We start from the raw sequence: 12,674 nt of genomic DNA, 5'->3' as shown, positions 1-12,674 counted from the left end.
TCCACTCTCCCCACAGAGACGCCTGTCCCTATAGCAGGTGCCCCCACCTTGCCCCCCCAAAGTGATCCCTACACCCCCAGAGCTGACCCTGCAAGGACAGGACAGGCCTGGAGTAGCCAGTAGCTGGGGCTGGGAGTCAGGGCATGGAGCAGCAGCGCCCCTGCTGGCCGGTGCCGGAAGCAGGGCTGGGCCCAGCAGGAATTCCCCAGATTTCCAGCAACCTGGAGGATTTTCCCAACAGGGGGGTGGAGCTGGAGTCTGGCTCCCTGCAAACCCCCCAACACCCCCCTGATTTCTGGGGATAGAACCCAGGAGTCCTGGCTCTCCGCCCCGCCTGCTCTGACCACTGGACCCCACTCCCCTCCCAGAGCCAGGGATGGAACCCAGGAGTCCTGGCTTCCAGCTCCCCCCCGCCCCCTGCTCTAACCACTCGACCCTGCTCCCCTTCCAAGGAAAGAACCCAGGAGTCCTGGCTCCGGGCCCCTCCAACACACACACACACACACGACTGCTGTGCCATGATTTGCTTTATTTCCATAGGGGTCTGCGCCCCATCAGGGGTAGGAGCGCCCCCAGCCGTCCCATCCATGCAGCCCGAGTCCAGCGGGGGGGGCGCTCACGGCCTATGCACAAGAGGAAGCAGCGTGGGGGTTGGGGTCCCGTCTGCTGGGGGGGATCCAAGTTGGGGGCAGGGGCCATTGCTCCATCCCCATGATGACCCCCCCAATAAAACAGCTCTTGGAGTCGGCGGGGGAGGGCCCCCGGCTCCACGCCCCACCACAGGGCTGGGGTCAACTCAGCCCTGAATCCCCCCCACACCCCAGCAGACTCCCCCGGGGCAGGTAGATGGTAGAGGGGAAGAGAAAAGTGCTTCGTAGCCCTCCCCAGATCGGGGGAGGGGGCTGGGCCACCAACGGCAGCCCCCCATTGTCTCTGAGGCTGCCCCCCCCCACGCCCCCAGCTGGGGGCTCCCCGGTTGGGGGGGGGGGGGAATGGAGCACCCAGTGCCCCTTGCAGGTGGTGCCTGGGGATGCTCCGTTCACAGAGGCCCCTGGGGGGCGGGGGGGGTTCCGTCTGGGAGGGGGTCCCTGCAGTCCACGTTGGGGGAGGGGGAGGTCCCAGCCCCCCGGTTACTCGTGAACGTCCCAGATTTCGGAGAGCAGCGGGGGCAGCTTCTTGTCCTGGAGGCGGAGGGCGAACACCTGTTCCGAGTGGACGCTGCTGAGTGTGCGCAGGGCGACCAGCTTCATCAGCATCCGCGGGAACATCAGCCGGTCCTGGGGGGACGGGTCAGTGTGGGGGGGATCCGCCAGCCCCCGCCCCACAGCTCCCTCCACCCCACAGATCCCCCCACTGCCCCCAGCAGCCGCGGGAACATCAGCCGGTCCTGGGGGGACGGGTCAGTGTGGGGGGGGGGTCCGCCAGCCCCCGCCCCACAGCTCCCTCCACCCCACAGATCCCCCCACTGCCCCCAGCAGCCGCGGGAACATCAGCCGGTCCTGGGGGGATGGGTCAGTGTGGGGGCGGGGGGAGGTCCACCAGCTCCCGCCCCACAGCTCCCTCCACCCCACAGATCCCCCCACTACCCCCAGCAGCCATGGGAACATCAGCCAGTCCTGGGGGAACGGGTCAGTGTCTGGGGGGGGTCCGCCAGCCCCCGCCCCACAGCTCCCTCCACCCCACAGATCCCTCCACTTCCCCCAACAGCCGCGGAACATCAGCTGGTCCTGGGGGGATGGGTCCGTGTGTGTGTGGGGGGGTCTGCTAGCCCTCCCCACACAGCTCCCTCCCACTTCCCTTCCCTCCACCCCACAGATCCCCCCACTGCCCCCAGCAGCCACGGGAACATGAGCCGGTCCTGGGGGGGACGGGTCAGTGTGTGTGTGCGCGCGGAGGGGGTCCGCCAGCCCCTCCCCGCCCCCCCAGGAACCCCCCCCGGCCCCGGGGGCGGGGAAGGGGAGTGCAGGGCCCCCCGGCAGGTACCTGCGGGCGCTTGATGAGGGTGTAGGCGTGCAGGGCCTCGACGTAGGGCTGCTGCAGGGCCTCCACCTGGCCGTGCTGCTGCACGTTGGGCCGGTCGGCCGCGAACATGTCGATGGCGATGAGCAGGGCGAACTCCGCGTCGTCCAGCTGCAGCCGCCGCATGGCCCGCGAGAACTCGAAGATGGGGTTGATGAACTCCACCTGCAGGCCTGGGGGCAAGGGGCCTGGGGTCAGACCCCACGTCCCAGGAGCCCCCCAACCTCCCGGAACCCTCAGCCCGGGGATCCCCCCACCCTCCTCTGGGGAGCCTCCTGCACCCCCCAGGGAACCCCCAGTCCCCCCCTCCTCGAACCGGCACGGTGGAAGTCGTCCTTGCTGTAGGTGAAGTCTTTCAGGAAGGTGATGCTCTCCGTCTCATGGTTGTAGCGCCGGGCCGTCTCCAGCAGCATGATCTGGGGGAGGGACGGGGGCAGGTGTGAGACCCCCCCCCCGGCATGGCAGAGCCCCCAAGGCACCCATCTCCCTCCCCACACCCAGGGCACCACAGAGAGGGAGATGTGACCCCACGCCAACGCAGCCTCCCTCCAGGACCCCCAGCCCCTGGAAGCTTTGAGCGTGATCTGCCGCCTCTCCCGCCCCGGTCCCCATACCCTTCGCACGAGCGTAGCCATCTTTGCACAGAGTCCGTCTTGTGAGGCATCGTTTGCACACTCCTACCAGTGCCAGTCGTTACTGTCCCGGGGCGGCACCTGGTGGGCTGTGACCGGTTCCCCCGGGCGCTGTTATTCACCCCCGTCCCACCCCGGGCGCTGTTATTCACCCCCGTCCCACCCCGGGCAAACCGGCCGGGCTCAAACCGAGGGACGCAAGCGCAGCTTAGACGCCACGGGCAGGGCGCCAAAGGGTGCTCATGGAGGGGAGGAAAAAGCAGCAGGGAACATCCTGCCGCCGTCCTCTGCATCGCCGCTGGAAATGGTTTTCCACGAGGGAGACGGACACTCTAAAAAGAGGGGGGACAAACCCGCCCGCCCTCTCCCTGCCCATCGCGTGCACGGCCCCTGGAGCGATAAGCAGCCGGCAGACCGGAGAAGGGACCCTGGCCTGAGAAGCAGGATCAGTCAGACCCGGGAGAGGACGGGGTGAGCAGCTCTGGTGGCATCTGATCCAGTTTGCTCAGTCGGGCACCAGCAACCATCTTCTCCTGGTTTTCTTTGTAACCTTTCCTGACCTCTGTGCCTCTGGGTACAATCCGGGCTGCTGAACAGCAGGGTCCCCTTAACGCTCTAGCCCGGAGCCCCTTTCACACTCCCACCGCCGTCAGCCTCCCGGCTAAACACACAGGCCCTGACCGGTCACACCAGTCAACTCTGAGCCCCAGCCTCATTCCCCCAGAAATGTGTGTCTTGTATGGCCCAGCGCCCCGCTGAGCTCCAAAGCCCATCATTCCACCAAAGGAAATGATGGATGCATGCGGCCCTTTGTTTTCAGTTTCGATTCTGTTGCATTTTTCCCGGGAATGTATCAGTGTTTCTTACCACAACCACCAAACCAGCTGAAAATCAGGGGGAAAAAATTGTTCTGGGTAAATATCGGGGTTCATTTTGGTGGACGGAAAGATGTGGGGGAAAAGTATTCAGTCAATTAATGCTCTGAATTCTGTTCGTCACCGTGGTCAGCCGCAGAACTAAGACCAAACTCTAGAGAACAATTCCACCTGGGTGTTTAAGAGAACAATACATCTCTGATCCCCAACTAAAACTTTTCATGTGAACAAACAGTTCACGGCTGTAAGACATAGAACTATTAGCCTGTAAATATTTACATTTAAAAATGAGGCCCCGTCATTGCAGCACAGACACTCCATGTCGTCCTTTTCTCCGGTTTTATTTTTTTAAATTTTTCGAATACCTCCTTGCGTTCTGGTCCGTATTCGGAGACCGATTTTCGTTTTCTTCCCATTTACACCACTCTCTGCTAACAGCTTGAAACGTGGGCGTGGCAGGCGTGAGACGAGCAGTGCGTTCAGATGCGCGCGCACTTCAGAGCTTGCGTGCGGGCCTGTTTATTGCGCGTATCTTCTAGACTAATCATAGAAGATCGGGGTGGAAGGGACCTCAGGAGGTATCTAGTCCAACCCCCTGCTCAAAGCAGGACCAATCCCCAACTAAAACCTCCCAGCCAGGGTTTGTCAAGCTGGGCCTTAAAAACCTCTAAGGATGGAGATTCCACCACCTCCCTAGGTAACCCATTCCAGTGCTTCACCACCCTCCTCGTGAAATAGCGTTTCCTAATATCCAGCCTAGACCTCCCCCACCATAACTTGAGACCATGGCTCCTTGTTCTCTCATCTACCACCATTGAGAACAGCTGAGCTCCATCCTCTTTGGAACCCCCCTTCGGGTAGTTGAAAGCAGCTATCAAATCCCCCCTCATTCTTCTCTTCCGCAGACTAAATAACCCCAGTTCCCTCAGCCTCTCCTCCTAAGTCCTGTGCCCCAGCCTCCCTGATCATTTCCGTTGCCCTCCGCTGGACTCTCTCCAATTTGTCCACATCCCTTCTGGGGGCCCAAAACTGGACGCAATCCTCCAGGTGTGGCCTCACCAGTGCCTTATTTCATTCAACAGGCCGTTTCGCATCTACACATAGATTAACCTATTATCGTCATACATCGCTCTCGTGCAAGGCACTGTATTTTCCTAATAAAACAAGTTCTTTTTTCTATATTTGAATGATAACAAAGTAGGGTGAAAATTGGGAAAAAAGGAATACTTTTTGTAAAACCCGGGTCTTTTCCGGTACAAATCGGTTTAAACTGAAAACAAAGGGGCTGATGTATGCACCAGCCTCGTTACCCCCAAACGGAGTTTTCCCACGCACTCCCATCCAAACACGCCGGTTCAGATAAAACACAAGCTACGTCTGTTAATTACAGAAAGACCGATTTTAAGTGATTATAAAAGTGTTGATGCATAAAACTCAGGACTGGTTACAAAAGAAAATCAAAGAGTAAAACGCAAGCTACGGCCTAACTCCACAAGCTACTAAGCAAAAGTTTTGTCTCACCAGACGCCGCTGTAAATTTCACAGGCTGGATTTCCATCCAACCTGCGACCACTCCCTCCTGAGGTCAGTTCTTTGGAGAGTCACCGATGTCATGAGCAGAGAGAGTGGAGGTCACTGTCTCCCTCTCCCTTTTTTCAGGATTACCCCGCCCCCGCTGGGGTGCAGGCGACAAGGCGTCTCTTGCGGACGGGACGTTTGAAATGCTCCTGTGATGCCATGCACATTTCTTAGGCCGTGTCTACACTAGCCCTAACGTTGGCAAAACCTGCAAGTGTCAACACCTTCCTTCCTGCCCACTGAACAGCCGTTTCACTAGGTGATTGTCTAAAGGACGAGAAGGCCATCGCGGAGAAAACTTAATGAATTCTTTGCATCTGTCTTCATGGCTGAGGATGGGAGGGAGATTCCCAAACCGGAGACATTCTTTTTAGGGGATAAATCTGAGGAACTGCCCCCAGATGGAGGTGTCCGTAGAGGAGGTTTTGGAACAAATGGATACCCTAAAAGCAATAAGTCACCAGGAACAGATGGGATTCGCCCAAGAGCTCTGAAGGAAGTCAAATGTGAAATTGCAGAACCACTAACTGTAGTTTGTAACCTATCATTTAATTCAGCTTCTGTACCCAGATGACTGGAGGGTAGCTAATGTGATGCCAATTTTTAAAAAGGGCTCCAGAGGTGATCCCGGCAATGACAGGCCGGTAAGCCTGACTTCAGTACCGGGCAAACTGGTTGAAACGATAGTAAAGAACAGAATTGCCAGACACACAGATGAACATGATTTGTTGGGGAAGCATCAGCATGGCTTTGGCCAAGGGAAATCACGCCTCACTAATCTACTAGAATTCTTTGAGGGAGGTCAACAAGCATGTGGACAAGGGGAATCCAGTGGATATAGTGTACTTAGATTTTCAGAAAGCCTTTGACAAGGTCCCTCACCAAAGGCTCTTAAGCAAAGTGAGTTGTCACGGGGTAAGAGGGAAGGTCCCCTCATGGATCAGTAACTGGTTAAAAGATAGGAAACAAAGGGTAGGAATCAATGGTCAGTTTTCAGACTGGAGAGCGGTAAATAGTGGTGACCCCCAGGGGTCTGTACTGGGCCCAAGGTATTCAGAAATGATCTGGAAAAAGGAGTGAACACTGAGATGGGAAAATTTGCAGATGATACAAAACTACCTAAGAGAGTAAAATCCAAAGCGGATGGCGAAGAGCTACAAAAGGATCTCTCAAAAGTGGGTGACTGGGCAACAACATGGCAGATGAAATTTAATGTTGTTAAATGCAAAGTGATGCATATCGGAGAACATAACCCCAACTACACGCATAAAATGATGGAGTCTAAATTAGCTGTTACCACTCAAGAAAGATCTTGGAGTCACTGCGGAGAGTTCTCTGAAAACATCCACTCAGTGTGCAGCAGCCGTCAAAAAAGCGACCACAATGTTGGGAGTCATTAAGAAAGGGATCGATAATAAGACAGAAAATATCATGTTGCCACTATATAAATCCATGCTACGCCCACACCTTGAATACTGCGTGCAAGATCTGGTTGCCCCATCTCAAAAAAGATCTATTGGAATTGGAAAAGGTTCAGAAAAGAGCGATAAAAATTATTAGGGGTATGAAACAGCTTCTGTCTGAGGAGAGATTAATAAGACTGGGGCTTTTCAGCTTGGAAAAGAGACGACTAAGGGGGGATACGATAGAGGTCTATAAAATCATGACTGGTTTAGAGAAAATAAAGAAGGAAATAAAGTGTTGTTTACTCCTTCTCATAACACAAGGACTAGGGGTCACCAAATGAAATTAATAGGTAGCAAGTTTAAAACAAACAAAAGGAAGTATTTCTTCACACAATACGCAGTCAACCTGTGGAACTCCTTGCCACAGGATGTTGTGAAGGCCAAGACTATAACAGGGTTCAGAAAAGAACTAGATAAGTTCCTGGAGGAGAGGTCCATCAATGGCTGTTAGCCAGGATGGGCAGGGATGGGGTCCCGAACCTCTGTTTGCCAGAAGCTGGGAACGGGCGACAGGGGATGGATCACTTGATGATTCCCTCTTCTGTTCATTCCCTCTGGGCACCCGGCATTGGTCACTGTCGGCAGACAGGACACTGGGCTAGATGGCCCTTGGCTCTGACCCAGTATGACCATTCTTATGTTCTTAATTGATTATGCCGATACCTGGCTGGGGGCACCCGTGCGTCGTTGTCTCTGAAGAACTGGTTTGAGCCTGCTTTTCTAACCTTGGAACATGTTACAGCAACGTTACACAGTGGACACTTATAACTTCACATACAATGTCGATACACATATTTTATCATGACAATAATGTTCAGCAGATTATAATATTTTTTTAAAATGATACCTAGCGAGGCAAAGTTTGTACAAAATTGATCATCAGCTTATAAAAGTGGGGACCATAATAGTACAGACCGTCACGGCCTCATTACTCAGATTCACTTAAAATCTTTCGGTCCTTAACGAACGTGTTTCACTGTTTTATCTAATCCAGCGTGTTTGAATTGAAGCGTTGGGGAAACTCCATTTGGGGTGGCAAGTTGTGTGTGTATTTTTTCTATTAAAGCAATAACGGACTTTACATAATCGTATATAGTCCAGGGGAGAGCTGGTCAGTACAGGACACACATTTCAGGGGGAAAAATCTAGTGTAACCCAGGCTGGCAGGAGCAAAGTTACGGCTGGCGGAAGTGCACGCAGACACAGATGGGAAGTGACCTACATGCTGCAGACTGTTTGTGAGCCGCCCCCCTCCCTGCCCCGCGTGCACCCCCCACCCCCGCCCCCCTCACCTCAATGGTGCAGGCCTTGAGCAGCGCGATCTGGTCCTCCCTTGTGAGCTGCAAGAAGCCAGGCACCTGCTTGGCAAAGTCGACGATCTCCTGCACCGAGATGATGGCCAGCTCGGTGAAGTGGGCGAAGCGCTGCTGTCGGGCCTCCCGGCTGTTGGGGTCAGTGCCCAGGGGCCACGGCTGTGGGGGAATCGGGGGGCAGTGAGACACAGCATCCTGGGGGGCACCCAGCCCTGGATACCAGGGACACTCCCAACCTCGCCCCATGTTGGGAGCACCCCAGGGCCCCCCACACATGGAGGCTGGGGGGCGGGGGGCAGCCTGATGCCCCAGTGATGCCCAGATGTGAAGGGGAAGCTGGGCACAGCGCCCCACCCCCCATGATGCCCAGATGGGGCGCTCGGGGGACACCCTGTAACAAAGTGGGAATTCCTGGTAATATTCTTACGCCGTCCCTATGTGCCTCAGTTTCTCTCCGTGCTTTGTGGGGCTCCCCTGTGGGGGCGGGTGCGAGGGGTTAACGGTGCTCGTGGGGCTGAGGGGGAGGCACGGCGGACGGGGGGGGTGGAGGTGGAGGTGGGGGCTGGCCCCGAGTCCCGGCCCCGGCGTGGCCCCTCACCGTGACCTTGGGCTGGTCGCTGAAGGAGCGCTTATTGCACTGCTGCTGGGCAGCCACCAGCTGCTGGATCATGAGCTCCTGCTGGGGGCTGAGCTGGGCCGGCTCCGCCGGGGGCGTGGGGGGCAGGGGGGGCCCTTGCGGCGGCGCCTCCCCCCCCACCCCCTGCTGCCGCCGCACCTTCTTCTTCCGCAGCTGCTCCTCCGACAGCACGCCTGGAGGGGGGGGAGGGGGAGTGGGGTCGGGGGAGGCCATAACCACCCTGGTGCCCCACAATCTCCCCCCAAAGCCCCCCCCACCCTTCCCAGTGCCCCCTAATCTCCCCCCGAAAGCCCCGCACACCCTCCCCGGTGCCCCCTGCACCCCCACCCTCCCCCCAAAGCCCCCCCTAATCTCCCCCCCGAAAGCCCCGCACACCCTCCCCGGTGCCACCTGCACCCCCACCCTCCCCCCAAAGCGCCCCCTAATCTCCCCCCCGAAAGCCCCCCACACCCTCCCCAGTGCCCCCTGCACCCCCACACTCCCCCCAAAACCCCCCCGGTGCCCCCTGCACCCCCACATGCTCCCCAGTACCCCCTGAACCCCACACTCTTCCCAGTGCCCCCAATCTCCCCCCAGAGCCCCCCAAACCCTCCCCGGGGCCCCCCGATCTCCCCCCGAAAGCTCCCCACACCCTCCTCGGTGCCCCCTGCACCCCCACACTCCACCCAAACCCCCCCCGGTGCCCCCTGAACCCCACACCCTTCCCAGTGCCCCCTAATCTCCCCCCTAAAGCCACCCCACCCTCCCCGGTGCCCCCTGACCCCCACACCCTTCCCAGTGCCCCCTCATCTCCCCCCGAAAGCCCCGCACACCCTCCCCGATACCCCCTGCACCCCCACCCTCCCCCCAAAGCCCCCCCAATCTCACCCCGAAAGCCCCCCACACCCTCCCCGGGGCCACCGCCCTCCCCCCGCGGCCCCCCCGGCGGGACTCACACTGCTCGCGCATGCCGGCCTGGCGGCACTTGCGGAGCCGGCAGAGCTGGCACTTGCGGCGCATGTAGAGGTCCATGTGGCAGTGCCCGGCGCCCCGGCACACGTACTGCGCCCCCTTCATCACGCTGCGCCGGAAGAAGCCCTTGCAGCCCTCGCAGCTCAGCACGTTGTAGTGGAAACCCGAGGCCTTGTCCCCGCAGACGCTGCACAGCTCCGAGCCCAGCATCTTCGGCGCCGGCCCCTTCCGCCGCCGCCGCTCCGGCTCCTCCGCTGGGGGGGGCGGGGGGGTGAGAGCTGCCGGACCCCCACACCCCCCCCGGCCTGCCACCCGCGCCCCCCGCACGCCCCCTGCCTGCCACCCACGCCCCCCGCACGCCCCCCGGCCTGCCACCCGCGCCCCCCGCACGCCCCCCGCACGCCCCCGGCCTGCCACCCACGCCCCCCGCACGCCCCCCGGCCTGCCACCCGCGCCCCCCGCACGCCCCCCGGCCTGCCACCCGCGCCCCCCGCACGCCCCCGGCCTGCCACCCGCGCCCCCCGCACGCCCCCGGCCTGCCACCCGGCCTGCCACCCACGCCCCCCACACGCCCCCCGGCCTGCCACCTGCGCCCCCCGCACGCCCCCCTCGGCCTGCCACCCGCGCCCCCCGCACGCCCCCCGGCCTGCCACCCGCGCCCCCCGCACGCCCCCCGGCCTGCCACCCGCGCCCCCCCCCGCACGCCCCCCGGCCTGCCACCCGCGCTCCCCCCGCACGCCCCCCGGCCTGCCACCTGCGCCCCCCGCACGCCCCCCGCCAGCCACCCGGCCTGCCACCCACGCCCCCCACACGCCCCCCGGCCTGCCACCTGCGCCCCCCGCACGCCCCCCCGCCAGCCCCCCTGCCTACCACCTGCGCCCCCCGCACGCCCCCCGCCAGCCACCCACGCCCCCTGCACACCTCCCCCGGCCTGCCACGCGCGCCCCCGAACGCTCCCTGCACGCCCCCCGCCAGTCCCCCCTGGCCTGCCACCCGCGCCCCCCGCACGCCCCCCGGCCTGCCACCCGGCCTGCCACCCACGCCCCCCGCACACCTCCCCCGGCCTGCCACGCGCGCCCCCCGAACGCCCCCTGCACGCCCCCCACCAGCCCCCCCGGCCTGCCACGCATGTCCCCTGAACGCCCCCCGGCAGCCCCCCGGCCTGCCACACACAACCCCCCCGCATGGAGCCCCCCAGCCTGCCACGCCCTCCCTGAACAATCCCCGCATGGAGCTCCCCACCCAGCCCCCCGGCCTGCCACACACGCCCCCCTGAACGACCCCCGAATGGAGCCCCCGGCCCAGCCCCCACAGAACGCCCCCCCCGCCAACCTCCCGGCCTGCCACACATGCCCCCCCCGCATGGAGCCCCCCAGCCTGCCACCCCCCCCCACGACCCCCGCATGGAACCACCCGCCCAACCCCCCGCTGAACAACCCCCGCCAGCCCCCCAACCTGCCACGGGGGCCCCCCCGAACAACCCCCCACAGAGTCCCCCAACCTGCCACGCCCCTCCCAAACATCCCCCGCAAGGAGCCCCCCAAACCTGCCACGGGGCCCCCCCGGAACAAGCCCCACATGGAGCCCCCGGCAATCCCCACCCAGCTCCCCAACCCGCCATGAGCCCCCCCACACACAACCTCCCACAAAGCCCCCCGGCGCCCCACACAGTTTCATGCCCAGCATCTTGGGGACCAGGCCCTTCCATGCCAACCCTGCTCTGTCCCCTGCCCCCTTCCGCTGTGCCAGCCCCCCAGTCCTGCCTGCCCACCTGCACCCCTCCTTCTGCCAGCCCCCCTCCTCCCCCCAGTGCCCCCCATGCCCCCAGCCCTCTCACCAGCACTGTGCGTCGACCCCTCCCCATCAGTGCCCAGCACCTCGGTCTCTGGGGTGATCGCAGCCTCCGGCCTCGACTGGGGCCCCTCCTCCTTCACCTGGGTCCGGGGGGCTCCGGGGGAGTTGGGGGACAGTGACTCCCCATCCTCTGGGGGCAGGGAGAGAGATGGGTTAACTGGGGGTTCCCCGATTTGGGGGGGTGTGTGTCTGCAGTTGCCTAGTCACATGGGTTCCTCCGTGGGGGCTGCGACTGGGGTAAGTGCCCGGACGCCTGGGTCCCTCAGCACAGGAGTGGACACCAGGGAGTGGGCCTGTAGGTGTCTGGATGCCTGGGTCCCTCAGCCAGGGAGGTATGACATAGGCGGGGCCATCCGTAGCTGCCCGGACGCCTGGGTTCCCCAGTAGGTCCCCCAAACTCCCGGTGTGCCGATCACTCACCCAGCGGCAGGTCGGAGCCCGCGGTGGCCATGTCAGGATCCGGGGACTCCCAGCTCCGCGGGGACCCGGCGCTAGGGACAGAGACAGACAGACAGGGCGTCACGTTCCCCAGCCACCACCCTCTCCCCCGGGGCACTGAGGCCACCAGGCGACTGGGGAACGTCCCCCCATCCCATCACCCCCAGAACCACCCCCCGTCTCACCATGTTCCCCCGCGGGGAGGGGGCTCAGCCGGTCCAGGCCCACATGCCACTGGCTACCTCCTGGGGGCGGGGACCAGCCGGGAGAGGTCGGGGGGGGGGGGGGGCAGTGACCAGCTGGGGGCTCTGAGAGGGGGGTCTGGGGAGGGGTCAGAAGTGGGGACTGGGCAGTCGGGGGCAGGGAAGGGCTGGGGGCTCTGAGGGGAGGCAGGGGAGGCTCAGAAGGGGGGGCTGCACAGCTGGGGGGCGGGATAGGGGTGGGGGTGCTGGGAGGGGTGGGAGCCGGGCCGAGGGGCTCAGGCTGGGGGGGGGGGAAGGGGCTGGGGGGGATTGGAAGGAGGGGACTGGGCAGTCGGAGGCAGGGGAAGGGCTGGGGGCGCCGGGGGGGGCAGGGAGGGATCAGGAGGGGGGGTCTGTACAGCTGGGGGGCAGGGGAAGGGCTGGGGGCGCCGGGGGGGGGCAGGGAGGGATCAGGAGGGGGGGTCTGTACGGCTGGGGGGGCAGGGGAAGGGCTGGGGGCGCCGAGGGGGGGCAGGGAGGGATCAGGAGGGGGGGTCTGTACGGCTGGGGGGCAGGGGAAGGGCTGGGGGCGCCGAGGGGGGGCAGGGAGGGATCAGGAGGGGGGTCTGTACGGCTGGGGGGCAGGGGAAGGGCTGGGGGCGCCGGGGGGGTCCCCCTATAGCTCGGGTCTCTCTGGGGGTGCAGAACCTGGAAGGGAAAGAGAGCGAG

General features: G+C 62.5%; 1 protein-coding gene across 2 annotated transcripts; it reads right to left on the bottom strand.

Moving 5' to 3' along the window:
* Positions 1 to 509: 509 nt before the first annotated feature.
* On the bottom strand, positions 510 to 12,119 carry NR1H2 (nuclear receptor subfamily 1 group H member 2). Of its 2 annotated transcripts, none has more exons than XM_037888712.2 (9): positions 11,949 to 12,115; positions 11,746 to 11,816; positions 11,309 to 11,455; positions 9,456 to 9,725; positions 8,482 to 8,693; positions 7,863 to 8,042; positions 2,336 to 2,435; positions 1,984 to 2,192; positions 510 to 1,277 (listed from the first exon to the last, which is right to left on the bottom strand). In XM_037888712.2, exons 2-9 carry the CDS (start codon positions 11,774 to 11,776, stop codon positions 1,131 to 1,133), a joined length of 1,296 nt encoding a protein of 431 aa, XP_037744640.1. In that variant the 5' UTR covers positions 11,777 to 11,816; positions 11,949 to 12,115; the 3' UTR covers positions 510 to 1,130. The 2 variants fall into 2 exon arrangements, with proteins under 2 accessions (XP_037744640.1, XP_037744641.1); XM_037888713.2 differs by lacking the exon at positions 510 to 1,277 and adding an exon at positions 1,361 to 1,499 and having other exon boundaries at positions 11,949 to 12,119.
* Between the last annotated feature and the right edge of the window lie 555 nt (positions 12,120 to 12,674).

Source organism: Chelonia mydas, unplaced genomic scaffold (genome assembly GCF_015237465.2).
Source record: "Chelonia mydas isolate rCheMyd1 unplaced genomic scaffold, rCheMyd1.pri.v2 scaffold_106_arrow_ctg1, whole genome shotgun sequence".
Lineage (NCBI taxonomy): Eukaryota > Metazoa > Chordata > Testudines > Cheloniidae > Chelonia > Chelonia mydas.
The sequence above is the reverse complement of the archived record's forward strand: the minus strand, read 5'-3'. Positions and strand labels throughout refer to the sequence as shown.

Coding starts and splice junctions, on each gene's coding strand:
- NR1H2 (XM_037888712.2), bottom strand. CDS start 11,776: ATGGCCACCGCGGGCTCCGACCTGCCGCTGG. Junction 8,043..8,481: donor GCGACCAGCCCAAGGTCACG/GTGAGGGGCCAC, acceptor ATTCCCCCACAG/CCGTGGCCCCTGGGCACTGA. Junction 1,278..1,983: donor CCCTCATCAAGCGCCCGCAG/GTACCTGCCGGG, acceptor CCGTCCCCCCAG/GACCGGCTGATGTTCCCGCG.